This window comes from Felis catus, chromosome A1 (assembly GCF_018350175.1).
Source record: "Felis catus isolate Fca126 chromosome A1, F.catus_Fca126_mat1.0, whole genome shotgun sequence".
Taxonomy (NCBI): domain Eukaryota; kingdom Metazoa; phylum Chordata; class Mammalia; order Carnivora; family Felidae; genus Felis; species Felis catus.
Genome location: NC_058368.1, coordinates 84,353,184 through 84,377,123, shown reverse-complemented (window position 1 = coordinate 84,377,123; position 23,940 = coordinate 84,353,184). Strand labels below are relative to the sequence as shown.

General features: G+C 48.2%; 2 protein-coding genes across 18 annotated transcripts; one reads left to right on the top strand and one right to left on the bottom strand.

The window, feature by feature from the left end:
- Positions 1 to 6,365: 6,365 nt before the first annotated feature.
- ZNF692 (zinc finger protein 692) lies at positions 6,366 to 14,761 on the top strand. Of its 11 annotated transcripts, none has more exons than XM_019830008.3 (12): positions 6,366 to 6,494; positions 7,150 to 7,322; positions 7,607 to 7,638; positions 7,981 to 8,244; positions 8,767 to 8,815; positions 8,905 to 9,030; positions 9,347 to 9,565; positions 9,653 to 9,730; positions 9,832 to 9,910; positions 11,348 to 11,462; positions 14,057 to 14,156; positions 14,278 to 14,761. In XM_019830008.3, the coding sequence occupies exons 2-12, from the start codon at positions 7,162 to 7,164 to the stop codon at positions 14,579 to 14,581; spliced, it is 1,527 nt and encodes a 508-aa protein (XP_019685567.1). In that variant the 5' UTR covers positions 6,366 to 6,494; positions 7,150 to 7,161; the 3' UTR covers positions 14,582 to 14,761. The 11 variants fall into 11 exon arrangements, with proteins under 11 accessions (XP_019685567.1, XP_023109347.1, XP_006927504.1 ...); XM_023253579.2 differs by having other exon boundaries at positions 7,150 to 7,337; positions 8,908 to 9,030; positions 9,350 to 9,565; XM_006927442.4 differs by having other exon boundaries at positions 7,150 to 7,337; positions 8,908 to 9,030.
- Positions 14,762 to 15,267: 506 nt separating this feature from the next.
- ZNF672 (zinc finger protein 672) lies at positions 15,268 to 23,707 on the bottom strand. Of its 7 annotated transcripts, none has more exons than XM_006927439.5 (6): positions 23,576 to 23,707; positions 22,745 to 22,864; positions 20,159 to 20,259; positions 19,333 to 19,436; positions 18,453 to 18,543; positions 15,268 to 17,686 (listed from the first exon to the last, which is right to left on the bottom strand). In XM_006927439.5, exon 6 carries the CDS (start codon positions 17,561 to 17,563, stop codon positions 16,187 to 16,189), a length of 1,377 nt encoding a protein of 458 aa, XP_006927501.2. In that variant the 5' UTR covers positions 17,564 to 17,686; positions 18,453 to 18,543; positions 19,333 to 19,436; positions 20,159 to 20,259; positions 22,745 to 22,864; positions 23,576 to 23,707; the 3' UTR covers positions 15,268 to 16,186. The 7 variants fall into 7 exon arrangements, with proteins under 7 accessions (XP_006927501.2, XP_044912358.1, XP_006927498.2 ...); XM_045056423.1 differs by lacking the exon at positions 23,576 to 23,707 and adding an exon at positions 23,464 to 23,496; XM_006927436.5 differs by lacking the exon at positions 23,576 to 23,707 and adding an exon at positions 23,204 to 23,439.
- Between the last annotated feature and the right edge of the window lie 233 nt (positions 23,708 to 23,940).

The following is a 23,940-nucleotide window of genomic DNA, read 5'->3' as shown; positions in this document are numbered from 1 at the left end:
ATCTGGATAAGGACACAGACATAAGAAAATCTAAGAAGCACAGAGAAATCCCATTAAATCAACAAAAGCTGGCCATCATCTAAACATATCATAGTCAAATTCACAAAACACACAGACAAGGAAAGAATCCAAAAGCAGAAAGGGAAAAATGTCCTTAGCCTAAGGGAAAATATATCAGGTTCACAGCTGATCTGTGCACAGAAATGTGGCAGTCCAGAAGGGAGTAGCATGATATATTCTTTGTGCTGAGTGGGAAAAATAGGAAGCCAAGAATATTTTATCCAGCAAGGCTGTCATTCATAACAGAAGGAGAGAAAGAGTTTACCAGATAAACAAAAACTAAAGGAGTTCATGATCACTAAACCAGCCCTGCAAAAAGTATTAAAGGGCACTATTTGAGTGGGAAAAACAGACCAAAACTAAGAAAGACCAGAAAGGAACAGAGAAAACCTAAAAAAAAAAAAAAAAAAAAAAAAAAAAAAAAAAAATCAATAACTTTACCCATAGTCCAGTGGCACTATTTTCATATCCATCAATAATCAGTCTGAATGTAAATGGAATAAATGCTCCAATTAAGACATAAGGTATCAGAAAGAATAATAATAGTAAAAAAAAGACCCATCTGTATGCTGCCTTCAAGAGACTCATTTTAGACTTAAAGACAAATGCAGATTGAACATGAAGGGATAGAGAACCATCTATCATGTTAATGGACATCAAAGAAAAGTCAGAGTAGCCATACTTATATCAGCTAAACTAGATTTTATTTTATCTTACTTAAAAAAAATAAATGTTTATTTATTTTGAGAGAGAGAGAGAGAGAGAGAGAGGAGAGGAGACAGAGAGAGAGGGAGAGAGAGAATCCCAAGCAGTTTCCTTGCTATCAGCATGAAGCTCAGTGTGGGGCTCGATCTCACAGACTGCACGATCATGACCTGAGCCGAAATCAAGAGTCGGGTGCTTAAAAACTGAACCACTCACCCGACCCAAATAATTTGACTTTATTTTATCTTTTTTTTAAGTTTATTTATTTATTTTGAGGGGGAGGAAGCAGGGAGGGGCAGAGAGAGAGGAGAGAGAGAGAATCCCAAGCAGGCTCCACACTGTCAGTGCAGAGTCTGATGCAGGTTCGAACTCACAGACCATGAGACCATGACCTGAGTTGAAATCAAGAGTTGTCCATTTAACTGACTGAACCACCCAGGACCCCCAAACTAGATTTTAGAACAAAGACTAACAAGAGATGAAGAAGGGCATTGTATCATAATTATGGTGTCTGTCCATCAAGAAGATCTAACAATTGTAAATTTTTATGCCCACAACTTAAGCACCCAAATATATAAATCAATTAATAACAAACATAAACTCATTAATAATAATACCATAATAGTAGGGACTTTAACACCTGACTTACAGCAATGGACACATCATCCAAGCAGAAAATCCACAAGGAGACAATGACACATTGGACCAGATGGACTTAACAGATATATTCAGAACATTTCATCCTAAAGCAGCAGAATACACATTCTTTTTAAGTGCACATGGAATATTGTCTAGAATACATCACATACTGGGGCACAAGTCAACCCTCAATATTCAAAATGATTGAGATATACCATGCATACTTTCAGCACACAATGCTATGAAACGTGAAGTCAACCACACACACACACACACACACACGCACACACACAAACATTTTTTTGGAAAGCTCTCGAGTACACGGATGTTAAAGAACATCCTACTAAAGAATGAATGGATTAACCAGGAAGTTAAAGAGGAAATTAAAAAAGTACGTGAAAGCCAATGAAAAAGAAACACAGCAGACCAAAGCCTTTGGGATGCAGCAATGGCTGTCCTAACAGGGAAGGGTATTGCAATACAGGCTTACCTCATGAAGCAAGAAAAATCTCAAATACACAGCCTAACATTACACCTAAAATAACTAGAAAAGGAACAGCAAATAAAGCCTACAGAAAGCAGAAGAAGGGAAATAATAAAAATTAGAGCAGAAATAAACTATAAACAACAACAATAACAACAACAACAACAACAACAACAAAAGAAGAGGAAGAAGAAGAACAGATCAGTGAAACTAAGGGCTGGTTCTTTGAGAGAATAAATAAAATTGATAAACCCCTAGTCAGATTTATAAGAAAGAAAAGAGAAAGGGCCCAAATAAATAAAATCACAAATGAAAGGGGAGACATCACAACAAACACCACAGAAATACAAACAATTATAAGAGAGTACTATGAAAAATTATATGCCAACAAAACTGGGAAATCTGGAAGAAATGAACAAATTCCTAGAAACATACAAACTACCAAAACTTAAACAGGAAGAAGTAGAATATTTGAACAGACCCATAACCAGTAAATAAAATTGCATCAGTAGTCAAAAATTCTCTGACAATCAAAAGTGCAGGGCCAGATTACTTCCCAGGGAAATTCAATCCAACATTTAAAAAGTAGTTAATATCTATTTTCAAACTGTTCCAAAAAACAAGAATGGTAGGAAATCTTCCAAACTCATTCCACGGGGCCAGCATTATTTTGATTCCAAAACCAGACAAAGATCAAACTAAAATAGAGAATTACAGGCCAATATCCCTTATGAGCAAGGATGCAAAAACTTTCAGCATGATACTAGCTAATTGAATTCAACAGTACATTAAAAGAATCATTCATGATCAAGTAGGATTTATTCCTGGGCTGCAAGGCTGGTTCAATATCCACAAATCAATAAACCTGATATACCACATTAATAAAAGAAAGGATAAGAACCATATGATCCTCTCAATAGGTGCAGAAAACACATCTGACAAAATACAGCATCTATTCTTGATAAAAAAAACTCTCAAAAAGTAGGGATAGAAGGAACAGACCTCAACATCATAAAAGCTGTATATGAAGGCCCCACAGCTAATATCATCTTTATTGGGGAAAGACTGGGAGACTTTCCTTTACAGTCAGCAACAAGACAAGCATGTCCACTTTCACCATTACCATTTCACTTAGTAGTGGAAGTCTTGGTCTCAGAGATTGGACAACAAAAAGAAATAAAAGGCATCCAAATCATCAAGAAAGAAGTCAAACATTCACTATTTGCAGATGACATGATACTTTATATAGAAAACCCAAAAGGGGCGCCTGGGTGGCGCAGTCGGTTAAGCGTCCGACTTCAGCCAGGTCACGATCTCGCAGTCCGTGAGTTCGAGCTCCGCGTCAGGCTCTGGGCTGATGGCTCAGAGCCTGGAGCCTGTTTCCGATTCTGTGTCTCCCTCTCTCTCTGCCCCTCCCCCGTTCATGCTCTGTCTCTCTCTGTCCCAAAAAATAAAATAAACGTTGAAAAAAAAAATTAAAAAAAAAAAAGAAAACCCAAAGGATTCCACAAAAAAAAAAAAAAAAATTACTAGATCTTCTACATGAATTCAGCAAAGTTGTAGGATATAAAATCACCATACAGAAATCTGTTGCATTTTTATACACCAATAATGAAGCACCATCAAAAGAAACAAAAGAATCCACCCCATTTACAATTGCACCAAAAACAAAAGATACCTAGGAATATACCTGAGCAAAGAGGTAAAAGACCTGTACTCTGAAAACTATAGAATCTTATGACAGTAATTAAAGAGGACACTAAGAAACAGGAAAACATTCCATGCTCATGGATAGGAGGATCAAATATTTTTAAAATGTCTATACTACCCAAAGCAATCTACATATGTAGTGCAATCCCTATCAAAATACTACCAGCATTTGTCACAGAACTAGAGCAAACAATCCTAAAATTTGCATGAACCATAAAAGACCCAACCAGCCAAAGCAATCCTGGAAAAGCAAAGGCAAAGCTGGAGGTATCATGATTCCTGACTTCAGGCTATATTACAAAGCTCTAGTCATCAAAATAGTATAATATTGTTACAAGACCAGACACACAGATCAATGGAACAAAATAGAAAGCCTAGAAATGGATACACAACTATATTGTCAACTAATCTTCAACAAAACAGGAAAGAATATCCAATGGAAAAAGATAGTCTCTTCAGCAATTTGTATTGGGAAAACTGGACAGCAAAATGCAGAAGAATGAAAATAGACTTTTTTACACCATACAAAAAAATGGATGAAAGACCTAAATATGAGACAGGAAACCATCAAAATCCTAGAGAAGAACAAAGGCAGCAAACTCTTTGACCTTGACTGGTACAATTTCCTACTAGACACATCTCTAGAGGCAGGGAAACAAAAGCAAAAATGAACTATTGGAACTTCATCAGATAAAAAGCTTTGTTTGGGGTGCCTAGGTGTCTCAGTCAGGTAAGCATCCAACTCCTAGTTTTGGCTCAGGTCATGATCCTATGGTTTGTGAGTTTGAGCCAATGTTGGGCTCCATGCTGATGGTGTGGAGTTTGCCTCGGATACTCTTTCTCTCTCTCTCTCTCTCTCTCTCTCTCTCTCTCTCTCTCTCTCTCCCCACCCGTCTGTCCCTCCCCCACTTGTGCCCTCTCTCAAAAATAAATAGATCATAGATAGATGGATAGATAGATAGATAGATAGATGATAGAGTTTTGTACAACAATGGAAACAATCACCAAAACTGAAAGGCATCCTATGGAATGGGGCAAGACATTCGCAAATGAGATACAGATAAAGGGTTAGTATCCAGAATCTACAAAGAACTTGTCAAACTCAACACCCAAAAAACAAATAACCCTGTTAAAAAAATGTGCAGAAGACATGAATAGAAAATTTTCCAAAGAAGATATCCAGATAGCAAATAGACACATGAAAAGATGCTCAACATCAGTCATTATCAAGGAAATACAAATCAAAACTACAATGAGATACCACCACACAATCACCAGAATGGCTAAAATTATCAACACAAGAAACAACAGATGTTGGTGGGGATGTGGAGAAAGAAAAACCCTCTTGCACTTTTGGTGGGAATGCAAACTGCTGCAGCCACTCTAGAAAACAGTATGGAGATTCCGCAAAAAGTTAAAAATAGAACTACCTGATGATCCAGCAATTGCACTACTAGGTATTTATCTAAAGAGTACAAAAATACAGATTCAAAGGAGGTACATGCACCCTGATGTTTATAACAGCATTATCAACAGTAGCCAAATTATGAAAAGAGCCCAAATGTCCATCGACTGATGAATGGATAAAGAAGTGGTGTATATATATATATATATATATATATATATATATACACACACACAATGAAATATTACTCTGTCATAAAAAAAAAGAATGAATTGTTACCATTTGTAAGGATGTGGATGGAGCTAGAGTATATTATGCTAAGCAAAATAAGCTAGTCATGGAAAGATCAATACCATATGATTTCACTCATATATGAAATTTAAGAAATGTATCAGATGAAAATTGGGGAAATAAAAGAGTGAGGCAAACCATAAAACAGACCCTGAACTATAGGGAACAAACTGAGGGTTGATGGACAGGAGGCGGGCAGGGCTACTGGTTAAATAAGTGATGGGTATGAAGCAGGGTACATATTGTGAGGAGCTTGAGTGTTGTATGTACATGAATCACTAAATCTGAAATTAATATATTACGCTGTATGTTAACTAACTGGAATTTAAAGAAATAATTGGAAGAAACAAAACAAAGCCATCGGGCAACTAGATCACTCCAGAAGAGGTAAGCGACAACACTTGTTTTAGAGCCTGATCCAGGAGGACACTACATTTTGTTGGGTCAGAGCGGGGAGATTCAGGAAGGAAAGGAAGAGCCAATGAAGAAGGAAGAAAATCAGGAAAGTGTGAAGTCACAGAAGCCAGTGGGATTTGGGGTGGGGGTGGGGTATGGAGGGAAAGATCTACACTGTCAGATGTTGCTCTGATGGAGGAGAGACCACAGCCAAGTGACCGTTCCATTCCAGCTGTTCCTTGAAAGGGAAAACGCCACTGGAGTCATTAGAAAAGAGAATGGGAAGTCAACAAGAGTCCACAGCAAATCTAGGCAACTTTTCAGAGGACTTTTGATGCAGACAGAGGGAATGGGCCCTGGGGTTCTAGAGAGGAGTCTAGTTGGTTTTTTAGGGTGGCTGATTCTGCACTGCATGTGTGCCCGTTGATGGCAACTGAGAGAGAGAAATTGAAGGTGAAGTACAAAATAGTAATTGTGGAGGCAACATCCATGAGCAGGCTGGAGAGGCTGGGGTCGGCACACAGGGGGAGGGCTTGGTACCATTCATTTCCCCATCATGCGCGGGCGCTTGCCACAAAAGCCACCCCTCCACAATTCCCCTGGCGCTAAGCGAGGTGCTTGGGCAATTCCTGCGGGAACTACACCTCCCGGCAGGCGCTACGCTAGGTGGCCAATGCGCAGGCGCGCGCTGCGGGCCTCTGTCTCTGCCCTCCCAGTAGCCCCGGCCCCTGTTCCCGGCTGCAGGCTCCGACGCGGAGGGGGACGGGTTCCTCTTAAAAGAGAAACGGCGGCTGTGCGCGCGAGGTGGGCCCTTGTCCATCTCTGCTCTCCGGGCCTGCGCGCAAGGCGGGGGAGGCGCAGGCGCATTCCGGGCGAGGGCGGGTGGGGGCGCGCAGGTAAGGCCGAGTCGGGGTGGGCCGCGGCGGGCGCTCTGGGTGGCCTGGTAGCTGCCTGTGGAATTGGCCAGCCCTACACACAGTGAGCGTTAAGTGGGACGGCCGGAGACCGGGTGGGAGAGCCCTCCAGACCCCGCCCCCACCTACATTCACCCCGCTATGAAGAGCGCCCCCAAAACACACGACCTCCCCTTCCCCCACCAACCAGTAAAGGCCCATGTTCTCTTCAAGGTGAAACTGTTTACCAACCCCTCATCCAGCCCCAGCTGAAATTTCTCCATGAAAGTCTCACGCCCCTTCCCCATAGCTTCCGTTTCTACACTTCAGTATGCCCGGAGTCAGGCCATTGTTCTGACATTGACTTTGTCTCCCTGCCTCCCACTCCACAGAGCTAGTTTACATGTCCTGTAAGCTGGAGTAGTTGGGCCCAATGGCAGGGGATGCTATTGAAATGACTTAGTTTTGCTCCAATTCATTGATGAGGAAACTGAGGCCCCAATGGCGGGTGGAGCCAGAGGCCCGGGATCAGGTACGCCCATATTAGTGTCTCCTCCACCTTGTAGGTCCTGGTGCCTATGGCTTCCTCCCCGGTGGACGCATCCCGCAGGCGGCAGGAGAAGCGACGGCAGCTGGACGCGCGCCGCAGCAAGTGCCGTATCCGCCTAGGTGGCCACATGGAGCAGTGGTGCCTTCTCAAGGAGCGGCTGGGTTTCTCCCTGCACTCGCAACTCGCTAAGTTCCTGTTGGACCGGTTAGGGGCCTGGGCGGGACTCTGGGGGAGGGCACCCAGGCTGTAACACCCAGTCCCCTCCCAGGATCAGGTGGTGGCTCATTGCCCCTTACCACCCGTAGATTTCTCATTTCAGCAGAACCGCCTCTGTGATTTGTGGCCTTTGTGCCCTCCTGTTGGTCCCCAGTGAATAGAGGGGCCCTTAGGACTGGTCCCTTAAAAGTGTGGGAGTGCTGAGAGCAGTTGGCCTGGACCCCTACCTAAACTGCCTCTCTTCCCTACCCTGGCAGGTACACTTCTTCAGGCTGTGTGCTCTGTGCAGGTAGGTAGGGAATAGCTAAAGTTAGGGGGTCAGGAGCCAGGGAGGGAAGAGGGGCAACAGGGAGTGAGTGATGTGACCCAGCAGCATTCTCCATAAGGAGATTGGATCTGAGTGAGTTTGGGAAAAGGTGGAGAATTGGGGAGACCAGGGTAGTTTGATGGGAACGTCCTGTATAAAAGAGAGCAGTGTCTCAGGACCTTGGGGAGGTTCTGGGCTCTGAAGAATGGTAAAATGGACTAGACTGGGGTTGCCCAGGGGGCTGGGGGGCAGGGCTGAATGTAGCCCCAGAGTGAGAGTAGGAGGCCTCCCCACTTGCCCTGATTGTTGTCTTCACCATTCCAGGTCCTGAGCCTTTGCCCCCCAAGGGTCTGCAGTATCTGGTGCTCCTGTCTCATGCCCACAGCCGAGAATGCAGCCTGGTGCCTGGGCTTCGGGGGCCCGGGGGCCAAGATGGGGGACTTGTGTGGGAGTGCTCTGCGGGCCACACCTTCTCCTGGGGCCCCTCGTCAGGACCCATATCTCCAGAGGAGCCCAAGCCAGTTTTCCGGCCAAGTACTGCCCCAAGAAGCTGGTGCCCAGAGGCCAGGAGTGGGCAAGCACCTGCAGGTAGGCTGGGGGAAAGAAGAGTTGTGGAGAAAAGGAAGGGAAGAGGTTCCCATCTCTTTTGCTTAGAGCTTCATTGTCTAAAAATTATCCTTTCTCAATGAAAAAACTATGCTTACAAGAAAATATATCCTTAAATATATTTTCAGGTATAAAAAGCAAAAAACAGCATAGGGCGTATGTTGTGTTACCCTTGGTGGAAAACTAAGAGGAGAAAGAATGTATGTATGCACTTAACGGATGTATAAAATATCTCTGGAAGGGCATGTAGGAAACCAGGCTGTCTGTGGGAAGAATAGGTGATTGGGAACAGTATTGGAAAAGAGGCTTTTCATAGTGTACTTTTTTATACTTTTATTTTCTGAACCCATGTGAATGTATCATTTCTAAAATAAAATATCCCTTCCCACTCCAGTAGCCTCTGCACCCTCCTCCTTCCCAAGAGTCCTCCCACCACTTCAGACCTTAGAAGTATACCTGTCCTCATCCCTCCAGCCCAGAGTTCCTTCCCCTTTGACCCTACAGGTTTGGAATCTGAGCATGATGAGAGGACTCAGGAGGCCAGGTCACCCAGGTGAGGTTGGGGGTGGGAGGGACAGGATAGACTTGGGTGGACAGTGCAGGTGAAGGAGCAGAGCCTGAGGCTTGCCTTCCTTGGTCCAGCAGGGAAGTAGGACCCCTCCTGGAGACCTTCCCGCCCCCAGGAGAAGAGGGGGAGGAGGAAGACGAGGACGAAGAGGAGATGCTCAGTGAGGCCAGCCCATGGACCTACAGCTCCTCCCCAGATGAGCAAGTTGGGGCTGAAGGAGGATGCTGAACAGAGCAGGAGGAGGGAGGGAGCAGCTGGCCAGGGCTTCCAAAGCTTTGCAGACTTGGTGGGGAAGGCAGGATGGGCATTGGGGAAGGCAGAAAGAATTGGAGGCTTTGAATTGGGTGGAAGGTGGTAAAGTTAGGCTGTAGGGCAGAATGAAAGCTGAAAGCAGGTGTGAACAGAGATCCTGGGTAGGAGTAGGGCTGTTCTGAGTTTGGGATCTTAGCATTTCGGGGGCTCAGGGCTAGCTGAAAGCCCAGGGAAATAATGCCCTCCTCTTCCTTCTCTTTTCAGCAGTGATCCAGATGCCCCCAGACTCCTTCCTTCCCCTGTCACCCATACACTTAAGGAGGGGGAGACACCCCCAGCCCCAGCAGCTCTCCTCAATCCTCTTGCTGTACCATCCTCATCAACATCATCATTGAGTTCTGGAGCTCTTCCTACCGAAGTTGGGGTACAGCCAGAACTCAGAGGGACCCCTCAAGCAGCCCAGCAGACTGAGCCTCTGGCCAGGTAACCTGATGGCTGAGACAGAGGGCAGGGGCATCCCGGAACATGGCCCTCCCTCGAGGCCCTCTGCTCCCTCTTTGCTGCCCGTAGCCCTGGGATTCAGGCCCAGTCTGCCCTGACCTTGGCCTGGGAGGAGGACACGGCACAGATTGGCCCCAAGAGAATTAGGTAGGACTTGCAGAGCGGGGCTGGAGGGGGGAGAGTGAGAAGAGGGAGTTGAGGAGAGCCTGTGGGAGTCCTTATGCTCCTCCCTATCCTCCTCCTCCCAGGAAAGCTGCCAAAAGAGAGCTGCTGCCTTGTGACTTCCCTGGCTGCGGACGGATCTTCTCCAACCGACAGTATTTGAATGTGAGGAATGTGAGGGGCACAGATTGGGTTTTATGTGGCTTCAGAGGTGAGAAGCGATGAAGGGATGAAGGGGATGCTGAGGTGAAGGAGAAGCTGAAGCAAAGAAGCCTGGAATGTGGGTGGATTCAGAGATGGGAAGAGAAAGATGGGGGTGGACCTGCAGAGCTTACCTACAGTTAATAATCACTAAAGCAGACAGCTGGTAGATAAGGCAGAAAACCAAGCCACCAGTACACAGCTGCTGCCCACTACTGCTGGTTTCTTGGGCCCTCCAAGGGTCACGTGGAGATGATGATGGCATTCCTCAGGCTCTTGGAGTGCTAGTGACTGTTCTAAGCACTTGACATGGGTCAAGTCTTTTGATCTTCAAAAGATCCCTATGGAGTAGGTGCTGATACAGTTCCTGCTTTGCAAATGAGGAAACTGAAGCACACAAAATGGTTAAGCAGTTCCCAAGACTCCTTAGCTAGTGTGTGAAGGTGCTGGGGTTGCTGAGTCCACACTCAGCCACCTGGCCCTGTTCACTTGAGCAGGCAGTTCTAGTGCTAGAGGACTGGAAGATGGTCCTGTCCCCAGCCTAACTGCAGGAGAGGTTTGGGGCACAAAGAGGGAAGGGCCACAGCCCCCACACTCATCCAGAGCCCTCCCAGACCCAAGTGCTGAGGCAGAGACCCCAGACCAGAGGAATGGTGAGGCAAGGGTGGAAGGCATTTGGGCAGGAAATCCCTGGGCTGAGAAGAACTTTACCAGGGCTAGTCAAACGCACTTGAGCTTGTTAATGGAGGACACTGAAGCAGCCACCAGCAGCAGTTTAACTATGGGAAAGCGGGATTATAGATAAGGGGAAAGCCCATGGAATTTAGTGAGCCAGAATGTGACATTAGGTCAGACAGGAGGAATATTTCCAACAAATAATCAGGGAGTTAAAGAAGAACACACAATCCCTAAAAGTGTTCCAGGTTGAAAGCATACATGTGTGTGTGTGTGTGTGTTTCTAAAGAAGATTTAGGAAAACACCACATAATGTATACCCATGGTTAGCAATAAAGTAGGCAATCTAGGTGATATTATTATACATTAATATTGATATTAAAGAGGATAATCATACCTACCCAAATTGTGTTCTTATTCCCAGAAGACAGCAAATCCATGGTTAGGGAACCAGGAGTGTCACCAGAATGGCACTTTGTTCAGGGAACTGGTCATTGTAAGGAAGGTTGTGGCAAAAAGGTGAGGTAATGGAAGTCAAGGACAGAATAGGGTGAGGGCAGAGTTTGGTGTCAGGATGGGATGGTGGACTTATATACAGGTGAGGACTGGCCAGGATGATGTGAGCTGGTAGTGACAGAACTTTTGGGGGATGGGGAGGGGGCAGAGGAGCCTGCCTGCTGGGTCAGCTCTGGTGGTCTCCCTGAGACCACCTGTTTCCTTCCCTAGCACCACAAGAAGTACCAGCACATCCACCAAAAGTCCTTTTCCTGCCCAGAACCAGCCTGTGGGAAGTCCTTCAACTTTAAGAAACACCTGAAGGAGCATGTGAAGTTGCACAGTGGTGAGTGGTAGAAATGCCTCCTCACTTCCCTCTCCTGTGGGTCCCTTCACCTCTCTCTCTGGGTGTTCTCATTTCTCCGTGAGTCCTGTCACTTCTCCATGTGGGTTCTGTCACCTCCCCCTGGCGGTCCCTTCACTTGCCCTGTGAGGCCTATCACCTCCTATCTGCAGGTGCCATCACACCCCTCTGTGGGATGACTCTCACTCAACACTCTCTGTGTGTTGAGCACCTGCCTGCTTGAGACTGTTCTAGGTGTAGGATACAAAAGCGAACAGAGGCATCCACTCTAGTGATAACAGGGATACAAAGAGATGTGAAAGCAGGGAAGGGATGGAGAGCATGAGAGAGGAGTTTCTTTTGTAGAAAGGGAAGCTCCTTTGAGCAAAGACCTATGTGAAGGGAGGAATAGAGGCTTGTCCATGTCTATGGGCAGGCCTGGGGAGGCCCTGAACTGGCATCTGCATGGAATGTACCAGGAATGGAGAGGGGGCCAGGAAGTTAGAAAGGAAGGAAGAGAGGTCAGATAGGTAGCAGGGACCTCTAACACTACCATCAAAGATGGTTTGGCTTCTGGCTAAATGAGATGGGCACCAGGGTGTTGTGTAGCAGAACGACACAACTGACTTTAAAAGGAGCACAACTGACTTTAAAACTGACTTTGTGACTGCCATGTGGAGAAATGGGGCTGTAGGAATGTGCAGTGTGCAGTGATGGCAGCTTTAACACGCTGGTACAGTTGAGTTGATAAGAAGTGGCTGGAGGCTGATGTGAGCGTGCAAGTGGAGCTAGAGGGCTGCTGTGAGAAGGACAGATTGGCCACAGGTGGATGGGCAGGAGGGCATCAAGCTGACTTGAAGGATTCCAGCTTGAGCAACTGGAAAGGGGTGATGTGATTTCCTGAAAATGAGAGAGTCTTTAGGAAAGGGACAGTTTATTTGGGACATGATAATTTAGGCATCCCAGAAGATATGAATCTGGAGTCTGGAGATGGTGGGGGGAGGGGGAAAAGTGTTAATCACAAGCACATGGGTGCTTCACAAGCACATTTGTTGCTGAAGGTGGAGTATACCTCCATGGAGTGAACGTAGGTACAGAAGAGTAATGAATGGGACATGTGGAAAGGGCAGCTACAAAGTGACCAGTGAGGCAAGTGAAGAGAGCAGTACTTGAGGAACCAAGTGGAGAGATTGCTCCAGGGAGGAGGGACAGAGGGTGGGTTGTGCCAGTGCTATAAGACGGAGTAAGATGAGGATGAGGACTTTGACTAAATAACAAGGTGGCATGTGACAAGGGAGAGGACAGCCAGAATCGAATTAGTTCAAGGCAGAGAGGAGCTAAAGAAGTGGAGATAGAGAATATGGACTACTCTTTGGAGTTTTGCTGTGAAGACAAGTAGAGAAATGGGGTCTTAGCTGGAGAGCTGTGAGCTTGGGGGCACAGAGGGGAAAGGGATCCCACTGAGAGTAAAGGTTACTGATGCCTAGGTGGGGTGGGCAGCCTGCAGTCAGGGAGAAAAGGTGTGTTTCTGCACAATTGGAAGGTGGCTACAGTAGAGCAAGTATTCACATAAATGGTCACAAACAAGTTTGGTGATAGATTAGGTAAGGAGGAAGATGTGGGTATTCTCTCCTGGCTTTTCTCTTCTTGGTGACTTTGAAAAATAAGATCACTGCTGAATGAGGCTGGCAGAGAGAGGAGGTAGTATGGAATAATTGTCTCTTGGACTCCTGTGAGTGAGAGAGTGAAATACAGAGGCATGTGGTGGACTCTTTAGACTTGTGGTTGTGGATGAAAAGTAGAGGCTGGTGGGTGGGTGGGGGGCATGGATTGTGGATTCTGTTTCTACTTCCCTTAGCACACCTGTGCAGGATCGGGCCAAATGTTGTTCACCCTAAGTTGGATTTTAGCCAAACAGGTCCAGCTGAGGAAGAGAGGGGCCAGTGAATGGATAGTATGAGTGAAGGAAGGCTACAAAGATGCCTTGGAATGGGAGTGTGGAGGGGCACAGTGGAAAGCCAGCGGGCTGCTGGACTGGCAGCGTGGAATCACAGGCTTATTGCAGCAGGACAAAGTAGTAGAAGGCCCTTGCTGGAACTGGCATGCCTGCAGTTGCAGTTTCTGAAAAGGGTGGGAGACCAGGGACAGGGAGACCAGGGAACAGAAATATGGAGTGCTGAGGAGAGGGCCTGGAGCCAGAGATTTGTGCAGTGTGGTAGTGATGGGGAAGAAGGCTGTAAGCATACATGTGCCGTCTGACAGGTGGGGGTGAGACAGATGTCTAAAGGATGCCACAAGAAGTGACGATACCTCCAGTATGCCCTGCCCTGAGGCTTGGAGGTACAGGAGAAAAAGCACAGTGGGCCTGTGAGAGCTGCTGGAGAAGGGCAAAGGGCAGGTGCTGTTAGTGCTGGCAGGTTCAGGGAAAAAGGAACAGGTTGGCTGCTGACAGCCACAGGGCACTTTTGGGGGCTGAGAGGAGTGGGATAAGCAGGCTGAATGGGGACAGTACTCCTGTGAGGGTTGGCAGGTGGGTTGGGCTGAGGAGGGGCCACAGCCTGGGGATGAATGCTAGGGTGTCACCTGTGCACCTGCAGACACCCGGGACTACATCTGTGAGTTCTGTGCCCGGTCTTTCCGCACCAGCAGCAACCTCGTCATCCACCGACGCATCCACACTGGAGAGAAGCCCCTGCAGTGAGTGTGGGGGAGGTAGTATGGGTGGGAAGGTAGGGCTGTGGGTTGGAGCGGGGGAACTGCCATGGGGAAGTCAAGATGGGCTGAAGCACTGTCCTTCCCTCCGCTGTCCCTGGCTCAGGTGTGAGATCTGTGGGTTCACCTGCCGCCAGAAGGCCTCCCTGAACTGGCACCGGCGCAAGCATGCAGAGACAGCTGCTACTCTGCGCTTCCCCTGTGAGTTTTGTGGCAAGCGTTTTGAGAAGCCAGACAGCGTTGCAGCTCACTGCAGCAAAAGCCATCCAGCCCTGCTCCCAGCTCCACAGGAGTCACCCGGCCCTTTGGAACCCTGCCCCAGTATCTCTGCCTCTGTGACCCTGAGGTCTGATGATGAGTCCAGGCCCTCTCTGGTTCCTGAAGCTCTGACCACACTCCATCAACAGTGAGCATTCCTGGGCTCTGAGAAGCCAGACCCTAGGGACTGAAGGGGAGCAAGGAAGAGAAGGGCCAGATGCCTAGTCCCCAGAAACTAAGGTGACAGGGAGTGTAGGGTGGGGGGCAAAAAAAAAAACCAAGACAGGCTACTTTAGCCTTCTTAAACAACAGAATAAACTCAGTATTTTACAGTTGTGTGTGAGCAGAGTGAATGTTTTGGCACCTGAAGAATGGGAATCCTTATTCCTCTGGAAGCAGGCTCTGCTAGAATGTGCCTGAGTGCACCATAGGTGCAGGCCCTGTTTCTCTGTCTGTAGGCCCCTACCTCAAGGACCTAGCTTTCTTTCCCAATTTGGTTTGACACTTTGCAGTCCTTTTCAGTTGAGTGTCATACCTATTCTTGTGCTCAAGCAGGGCAGGCTGTGACAGTATGCAGAGCACTGGGTCATTCCAGAGGGATAGCTGGAGCAGGAATGGAGGTATGTGAGCCTGAGCCACATTTGTACTCTTCACTGAGAACCAAGTGTATAGGCCTTAAGAGTCTTGCCTTCCAGTGCAAAATCAAGGGGGCACTACATGCAAGATCACTTGGGAGGGGACAAGATATCTTGGAACTTCAAAAGAGCATGGCCTTTGGATCACTCTTGAAGTCTGCAAAGACAGCAGCCTCAAGCTTTGAGAAAAGAGGCTCTTGGTATCTGGAACCCAAACAAACAACTCTTTATTTCAACAGCCATAAGCAAAAAAATCACTGGACAACTCCAGATTTTCTACCCTGCACTACTGCCTCTGTGGAGCTGTTTCCCCATGGCTCCAAGATTGATTTGGATATAACATTCTGATGTTTCATTTGGCAGTATCCTGCTTTATCCATGTGGTCTAAGTCTAGGTCCCAAAGCTAATGTGGCCCACCTAGCTAGAGAACAGTGTCCTGAGAGGGACCTTGATCTGGACACCATCAGGTCTGGCCCATGGGACAGGTGGATGCTTTGCTGAGGGCTCCTGCCCACCCTCACTGGAGTGGGCCTTCTCTGCTGGGCAGCAGGCTGATTGCTTATGGCAGGATGCCTTTCACAGAAATGAGAAATCTCATCATCTCTGCCTAAAAATTTCCCATCTCTCAGAGCCCAGGGAGAAAGCAGCAGAGAAGCTGTCAAGTGGAACCAGGAGGCAAGAAGACCGTAAGGCAGGTGGGTTGTCCCTGTGGCCACCCTGTGATCATTACCTGAAGAGGCAGGACAACAAAAGTATCCAGGAAGGAGAGCTAGAGGAGACTCAGGCTGGAAAAAGGGGACGGGACAAGAGAAGACAATACAGGTGGGAAACCAGGAAGAAAACATTTGAGGGCACAGTAGCAGCAATGGGAACACACCAATACCTGGGCTTTCTTCCATGTCTAGGTTTTCCCAGTTCCCTGCACCTATACCCCAGAGGTAGCAGGAAGGATGGACAGGAAGAGCTGACAAGGGAAATGGATGTAGGGGCGTGACAGGGGGTGACAGACAGCCATGCTGTTTTTATACAGACTCCCATTTGCAGAGCTGCCCCACCATCCCTGTGGCAGTATATTGGTACTTGCTGAGCCCATTCCAGAGAAGCTTCTCAGCAAGTTTCCCTCAGCTGGGACACAAAAAGTCCGGCTTCTCCTGTTCTGCCTGCCCTGCAAAGATGAGGGCAGCTCCTGCGGTTGCTTGGGTGGCAGCGGTGGCGGCACGCGCTCGTGTGTGGGCCCGCTGGTGCTGTGAGAGCGAGCGACTGTGGCTGAAACACTTGCCGCACTCAGCACATTCTGCTGGCCGCTCGCCCAGGTGTGTCTTGCGGTGCAGTGCCAGTTTGGACCCCACGCTGAAGGCCTTGCCGCACTCAGGGCATTTGTGGGGCTTGTGACCAGCATGGTTGCGCCGGTGCACGTTGAGGTTAGATACGCACGTGAAACATTTGCCACACAACTCACAATGGTAGGGTTTCTCGCCTGTGTGTGTGCGCCGGTGCTTGGTGAGGTCAGAACGGTCGCTGAAGCGGCGGCCGCACTCGGCACATGGGAAGGGCCTCTCGCCCGTGTGTATGCGCTGGTGCACCACTAGGTCAGAGCGCTGCCCAAAGCCCTTTCCACATGTAGTGCATGCGTGGGGCCGATCTCCCTGGTGGCTGCGCCTGTGGCGCAAAAGGGTGGAACTCTCGCTGAACCGGCGCCCACAGTCCCCGCACATGTAGGGCTTCTCACCTGTGTGTGTGCGCTGATGGCGCACGAGCGTGGCACTCTCCAAGAAGCCCTTTCCACACTCGGGGCACTTGAAGGGCTTCTCACCTGAGTGAATCTGCAGGTGTCGTGTTAGTGTTGAGCTCTTACCAAAGTTCTTCCCACACACACTGCACTGGTGTGCACCCGGAGCATGAGGCTGCGGAGGTGTGGAGTCTCCAGGGCTCCGGGCCACGTGGACGCGCGCGTGGCTCCGCAGCCCTGCGTAGCTGCGGAACGCCCGTGGGCATTGTGTGCAGCGGTGCAATGGGTCGGTGGGTGTGATGGGTGACCCCCACGGGTGTGCGCGCGCCTGGTGGAAGCGTAGCGCGCTCTGTCGGAAGGTGCGGGCACACAGCGGACAGCGGCGGGGCCGCTCTGGGGGATGCAGGCGGCGCCGGTGCAGCAGCAGAGCCGGGAGGTGTGGGAAGCTGCGGCCGCAGGCACGGCAAGAGCAGGAGCGGCTGCGCTGTCTATGTACACTCTGGTGCAGGTCGAGGTAGCCGCTGTGGCGGAAGCTCTGGCCGCACTCACTGCAGATGTAGAGTGTTTGGCCAGCATGGGCGCGTCGGTGCGCACGGAGGTCAGCAGCCAGGGCATAGCACTCACCACAGTCTAGGCAGCGGTAGCGGCTGTCACCGCCATGAGCACGCTCATGACGCAGCAGCACCGAACTGTAGCGGAAGCTCTTGCCACACTCACTGCATATGTAAGGCCTTCCTGCTGCTGCCGCCATCTCTGATGCAGCTAACATGGTGAGGGCCAAGCCGGGCGTGGGGGGGTGGAGTCCCCGGAATGCAGGCTGGCAGGGATGTGTGCCACTCCCACGCCAGGGTGCACCTCCTCAAACTGCGTGTTATTTTCCGTTTCTGAAGGCCTAGAAAGGGAGTGGCAAAGGGAAGGGGAGTTTTGGAAAACTGGTCTGCAGATTCTAGGTTCCTTTTCTTGTAAGCAGACTCTGTGACTTTTTCTAGGGTGCGCTGCAGCCCAGTTCACCCTTCACTGCGAGCCCTATAGGGAGAAAGTCACTGTATGCTACAGTTAAAGCTGTAACAGCTACACCTTGGGGAATGGCCAGGTGAGCACAGAGTCCCTCATTTCTTGTAACTTCCTCAGCTAGGCCATCTCCTGCATTTCATTCTCCAAGAAGAGGCAAAGCCATAGGACTCCTAGAAATATGGGGAAGGAGGTCTTCATGCCACCACGAAGGGCAGGAGGGATTCAGAGAGGGAGTTTGCCTCCAAAACTCTGCTTGGGAGGGGATGAGGAGTACCCAGCCAGTTTTCTGTCCTTAGGCCAGAGGTCTTAGCCTGGAGATACACTAGGAAACACCAAGAAGGGATGGGCAATGAGAAAGCCCCTGGGCCACAGAGCCTGCTTACCAGAAAAGGAACCTAGAATCTGCAGACCAGTTTTCCAAAACTCCCCTAGACCACATCGATAACCTTCCTCTGAGACCCTGGTTTCCTAAGTCACCAATGTGAACCCAGCCAGACCTGGAAGGTCAAGGAGGGCAATGAGATGAAGCCTAAACCCATACGTAAGCAGAAGCCTGGGCAAAAAGTATCAGAAAGGGCTGGGGCCTGGGCAAAGGATGGTATCTGAGAAACCCCAAAGTACTGCACCTTGGCTTTGGACAATACCTGATAAACAACCACTCCACACTGGTACACAGCTTCAAAGTTCTCTGGCCTAACCTTGAGAAAGCAACTCTGGACCTGGGTGAAAGCAACCCTGGAAGGGGTGAAAAGGAACATGTGTAGTCCACAAAAAATAATATTGAAAGTTGATGGCATTTTCCTAGAAGTGCTTTTCACATTTTCAGGAAAAGCTGGGGAGAAGGAAGAAGCATTCCTTCTTAATTCTCAGTTCATCCAAGCTGTTTGCAAACATTCTACAGACATCCTTCATTGCCCTCGCTCCAGGGATCTGAGAACCCAGAATAGCAGAAAAGCCCCTTATGGGGATGGAATCTGTTCTGCTATTGTCTTTATCTCAGATGTTATCCCTGAATCCTAACAAGTTGGTCCAGGTAGCTGTCTGGGAGCAGAGTCAGGCTTTCTTTACAGAACCTCCTGTGGGCCTCATCACTGACTACTTCCCTCAAGGTCCAAGGATTGGTCCCAGCTAAATTCAGTAGAGATTAGGTGCAGTTACTATGAGTTATAGACTATCACTCAATGGGTCAGGGAGAGGAAGCAAACAAGTCAGCAATCATTTTCTTACTGGCAGATGGAAACATCATAAATACCTAGAGCTCTGGTTAAAACATCCCATAAATAGGATCCATTGAAAAAAATCCTTGAGAGGTGCCTGGGTGGCTCAGTTGGTTAAGCATGCGACTTCTCACAGCTCATGGGTTCAAGCCCTGCATCAGGCTTTGTGCTGACAAATCAGAGCCTGGAACCTGCTTCAAATGTTGTGTCCCTCTCTCTGCCCCTTCCCCACTCAGGCTGTCTTTCTCTCAAAAACAAACAAATAAACATTTAAAAAAGAAAAAAAAAAGTCTTGAAAGCCACAAACCTTCAGGGGTGGGCTCAGGAGCTTCTGCTCCCCTCCACATTGGGCAGGAGTGGCCAATACAGGATGTTCTCTTCTCATGCCTTTGAAGCAGGATGTTCTGTACCCTGCGAAGATGAAGGAAGAGGGACAACATGAATTTAAACTGAGCAGAGGGGACAGAAGCAGGGAGAGAAAGAAGAGGGGAATATTGTTTTAATGGCCATTTTCAAATTTAAAAAACTAAAGAAAAGTATCATGAATCACTCTTTCACCTTCAGCATCTATTTACATTTTGCTCTCAAAATTTCTGTCCCATCTATGACATTCCTCCCATCCCACACACTTTTTCTCTCTTTTTTTGGTCTGCAGTATTTTAAATCCCAGATATCTTATTCAAAGAGAATAAGTTTAAGCACAAACTGCAAGCAGGGGCAGGAGCCCCTCTGCAGACCTCTCTAAAGCAGTCTTTAGAGAGTCTCTCAGTTCTTTCATAGGGAACTTTCAGCCCAGACACTTGGGCAGCTTACTCTAGCTGGTCTTCAATTCAAAAGAACTTTTACCCTCATGTGAATAAAACCTTCCCTCAGGACTCAGTGTTTGATCCCAAATGCCAAAGAGAGCAATGCACATTCCCTGGTGTGTGTTCCACTTTACTTGGGGGTCTGCAGGGACCATGGCACCTCTCAGGCCAAGTTTCTGGGAAACCGCCCCCCTGCCTCCCAGGGCACATGCCCAAGGAAGGGAAGACAAATGCACAAACACAAACATGCATACGAGTGACATATAAAGAAAGATACAATTCTCCCCCCAACCCCTGCCCCATTACAAATGTGGAAATAAGACAGACCCTGATCTAGGGAGCAGGTTTGGTAATTCAGTACCAGAGTACACCCTTCAAGTCTCTCTTCTGTACTTCACCCCATGCTGGAACTTGCCCTGGGAGGAAATCTGAAAGGAAAAAAAAAAAAAAAAATTACTGTGCAAAAAACAAACAAACAAAAAAAAAAGATTTTTAGACTGTCCTAACCACTTTGTCAATTGAGGGTTTTGAAGTTGTTAAACCACCAAATTCATTTTAAGTGTAAAAAAAGTAAGTGCAGGAGGGAAAAAAAAAAGTACAGGAGGGCTTGGAAAGAGGGAAGGAAGTAATTATGTGTGATTTACTGAAAAGTCCTAAATGCTCAGTATTTTAAAGTAGTAACTTTCAAGCATCTAATACTTACAAATATTTACAAATGCTACATATGTAATTAATAAAAAACAGGTAATATAAGCTAATGAAAAAATTAACATTTACATTTGATTAAAAATAAGCTTCTGAGTTTTATATCACTTTATTTTTGTGTCTTAATAGATTTTGCAGGGATTTCATACCATATCTAATTGATCACATATTACAGATCAAGAGTATGGTAATTAATCAGGATTTAGTACATTTACTAACAATCTACTATGAGAGCAGTTTAGTCCTTTTTCTTCTGAGTTGTGTCCTTCAGTCACTACAAAGATTTTCTTCCCTAGTTATCTGTTCTGCTGGGCCAACATTTCTGGGGCAGGATGAAGAGGCAAGTGATCATCTCACAATTTCTCCATCTTGAAGCCAGAGCTGGGTAAAACTGGAACAGGAGAGGGACTGAGGATTGTTCCTGCTGTACTGTCCACTATAATAGTCTTGAGCCACATGTGACTGAGCACTTGAAATGTGGCTGCTCCAAACTGAAATGTGCTGTAAAGGGTCAACTACACTCCTGATTTCAAAGATTTAGTATGAAAAAAGAATGCAAGATATCTCATTAATAATGTTTAATGTTGATTATATATATGTTGAAATGATAATGTTTTGTATATATTGGGTTAAATGAGATGTATTATTTAAAAAAAAATTTAATGTTTATTTTTGAGAGAGAGCGAGAGAGAGGGAGCATGAGTGGGGAAAGGGCAGAGAAAGAGGGAGACACAGAATCTGAAGCAGGCTCCAGGCTCTGAGCTGTCAGCACAGTTCTCATGAGACACAAGATCATGACCTGAGCCTAAGTCAGACACTTAACCGACTGAGCCACCCAGATGCCCCAAATGAAATGTATTATTAAAATTAATTACCTACTTTGGGGCCTTTCCATTTATAGCTCCACCTGCAAAGCCCATTACCCCCTTCACTCAGTGCTTGGCTCCGATAGCCCCTCCTCAGAGAAGCTCTGCTGAGTGCCTTCACACCCCACAGCCCATCCCCTTGCTTGGTTTTATTCTGAGTAATCAGTGAAAGTAACAGGAAACAGTGATTCCCATCCATTCTGGGAAGGTTTCAGCCCCTTTTCTAGGTAAGGATGGAGTGTGGAATCTAGAGCACCAGAGTGGCTATTCCTTACTTTCTTTTCTTCCACAGAAGAAACAAGGTCCAGTACTTCAAAAGAAGTTACCCCTTCTAGCTTCAGGTCCAGTCTGACATGTTTAACGAGCTGGTGGAAATAGGAATGACAGCTGCTTCCCATCCCAAGTGCCCAAGACTGATTATGACTCAAATACATTCTTTTGGAAGTTCTCCCTTCACAATTTTTTTCCTGTGAACTGGCAAGTGTGGACAAGGTGCGGATGTTGGCAGGGAGAGAGCATACATAGTAGGATAGTCTATTCCCTGTGTTCCTTTGACACACGGTTGCAAAACTGCAACCCAGAGGGGGCAGAGCTTCCCAGAACTGGGATATAAGAAGGGACTATATATATTGTTTTGAACCTTCCCTGGGCCTAGCAAGAAGTTGGGCACACATAGGGCGCTCAATGCTTTTTAAACATGATGTATTAAACTGGCATACAACTCTTTCAAATGTTAGATTCCTGGAGGAGTAGGAAGCCTCTCTCCAGTCATCTTATCCTCCGTAGCCCTATCTACTGCAGGTACTGCAAATACTCTGCTTTGGTTTACTGAAACAGAACTGCAAGATCCATAGGGGAACCACAGAGGCAAGTGTCCAAATTCTGGTTCTTCCATAATAAGTATTAGCTGTGTGACCTTGGACAGGGAACTTTAGGGGTCTGACACTCCTGCCTGGGAGAACCCAGTAAAGGAAACTATTATAACGTTTCATATGAAAAGAAGGTTAAAACATGTGTAAGTCTGACAACTGCGGTTGCTGAAGTTTTAGGTTTTACCCTCCTCAGGAAAGTTCCTCTAAAGAAGGATCCTGAATATGGGGTCTGTCTCTGACTTCGACCCTAAGGATCCTAAACGTTCTGCAAGACTTTTTAAATCCCTTCCCTGATCCCCCAAAGAACCCTTCTTCACAGGGTTAGAGCAGTGTAGGCATTCCGTAGCCCCACGCCGAACCCCGGGAGCTTTCAGAGTAAGCACGAAGATTGGTTGTTCATTTTAAGACTTGTTGCCTCGTACTTAACGGGAAGATGTACACAACTATTCACGGTAAGAGGAACGCCACACCTGAGAAGGTCGCAGCGCAGCCAATTCCGGGCGCTTCAGTCAACGGTGGTCGTCACGAGTTGCTTGGCGAAACTCTTCCGACCTCAGCTCCTCTCCCACGGCGCCAGTCCACTTTGAGGGCTAGACAGGGCACCAAAGACGTATTGAGGAGTCGGGGGTGATTAACGCCGACAGAGCTTGGTAGCTAAAGCTGCCCTTTTAATCCGTCTTAGCCTGGTGATATCTGCGTCGTGGGGCTGCGGGCCCGAAGGTGACCGGGGGAAGACGGGCGAGGACAGGCTGAGGGCAAGGCCTGGGAGGAGCAGGCCGCCCAGCGTGCCTTAGCGTCACTCGTTGCCGGGGCGGCGCTCGCAACAGCTGCAGGCGCTAGCAGCCCACAGCGGAGGGGCGAAGACCGGCGACAGTTGGAGATCGCTGCCCCGCGCCAACCCTGCCCTCCTAGCCCCTCAGTCCCCTCACCGGTCGCCGAATGGCTCCTTGTACACCACGCGGTTCCCACTCAGCTGGCTCGCCGACCCCTGCCTCCCAGACTGCGGGACTAAGGAGAAGGGAGGAAGGGACTGGCGGAGCGCTCGGCCGCCGAATAGGGGGAGCTGGGAGGCGGCTCGGAAAAGGGGTCACGCTGCAGTCCCGCTTTCCCCAGTTGGCCAGTGGTTGACCTCAGGCGGGCCGCGTCACTGGTTGCTGGGATGACTAGGAGGCGTAGGACCTCCACTGACCTAAGTCTGTGTCCCAAATCGCGGTGAGGGGGCGGGGCTACCACTGCCAGCCAAATACCACCTCCCTCCTCGACAAGGCTCCGCCTTCTTCCCAGGAGTAACCAGTCTCTACCTCCTCTTTTGTCCGTCCGCCCCTTGGTTCCACCCAATCAGAGGAAAGGGCGCTGAGACCTGGGCACCGACTGAGTCCGCGGTGGCTGAGTTCCGGTGCGGAGTCTAGTCTTCCAGCTGCTAGCACACGCCTAGTGGGACGCGGACGAGTCCTTGCGGCTGCTGTCGCCCAGGTAACGGATGCCTGGCGCTAAGCGGCCGCAGGTGCCACCCTCCCAAATCGTTCCAGTGGTTAGTAACTTTTTTTACAGTAAGGCCACACTGGGTACCTATTATCGCGCTTAATCCTCGCCACAGCCCTGACAATCAGGTTCCCACAAATTAATGTCTAAGGTCGCACTGCCGGGGCTGGGGGTACTCCTGGTC

Excerpts from the sequence above, each read along its gene's own strand:
- ZNF692 (XM_019829996.3), top strand. The coding sequence starts at position 7,162 with ATGGCTTCCTCCCCGGTGGACGCATCCCGCAGGCGGCAGGAGAAGCGA. Across the intron at positions 9,731-9,831 it reads ATTGGCCCCAAGAGAATTAG|GAAAGCTGCCAAAAGAGAGC; the intron begins GTAGGACTTGCA and ends TCCTCCTCCCAG. Across the intron at positions 9,911-11,347 it reads CCAACCGACAGTATTTGAAT|CACCACAAGAAGTACCAGCA; the intron begins GTGAGGAATGTG and ends TTCCTTCCCTAG.
- ZNF672 (XM_006927439.5), bottom strand. The coding sequence starts at position 17,563 with ATGTTAGCTGCATCAGAGATGGCGGCAGCAGCAGGAAGGCCTTACATA.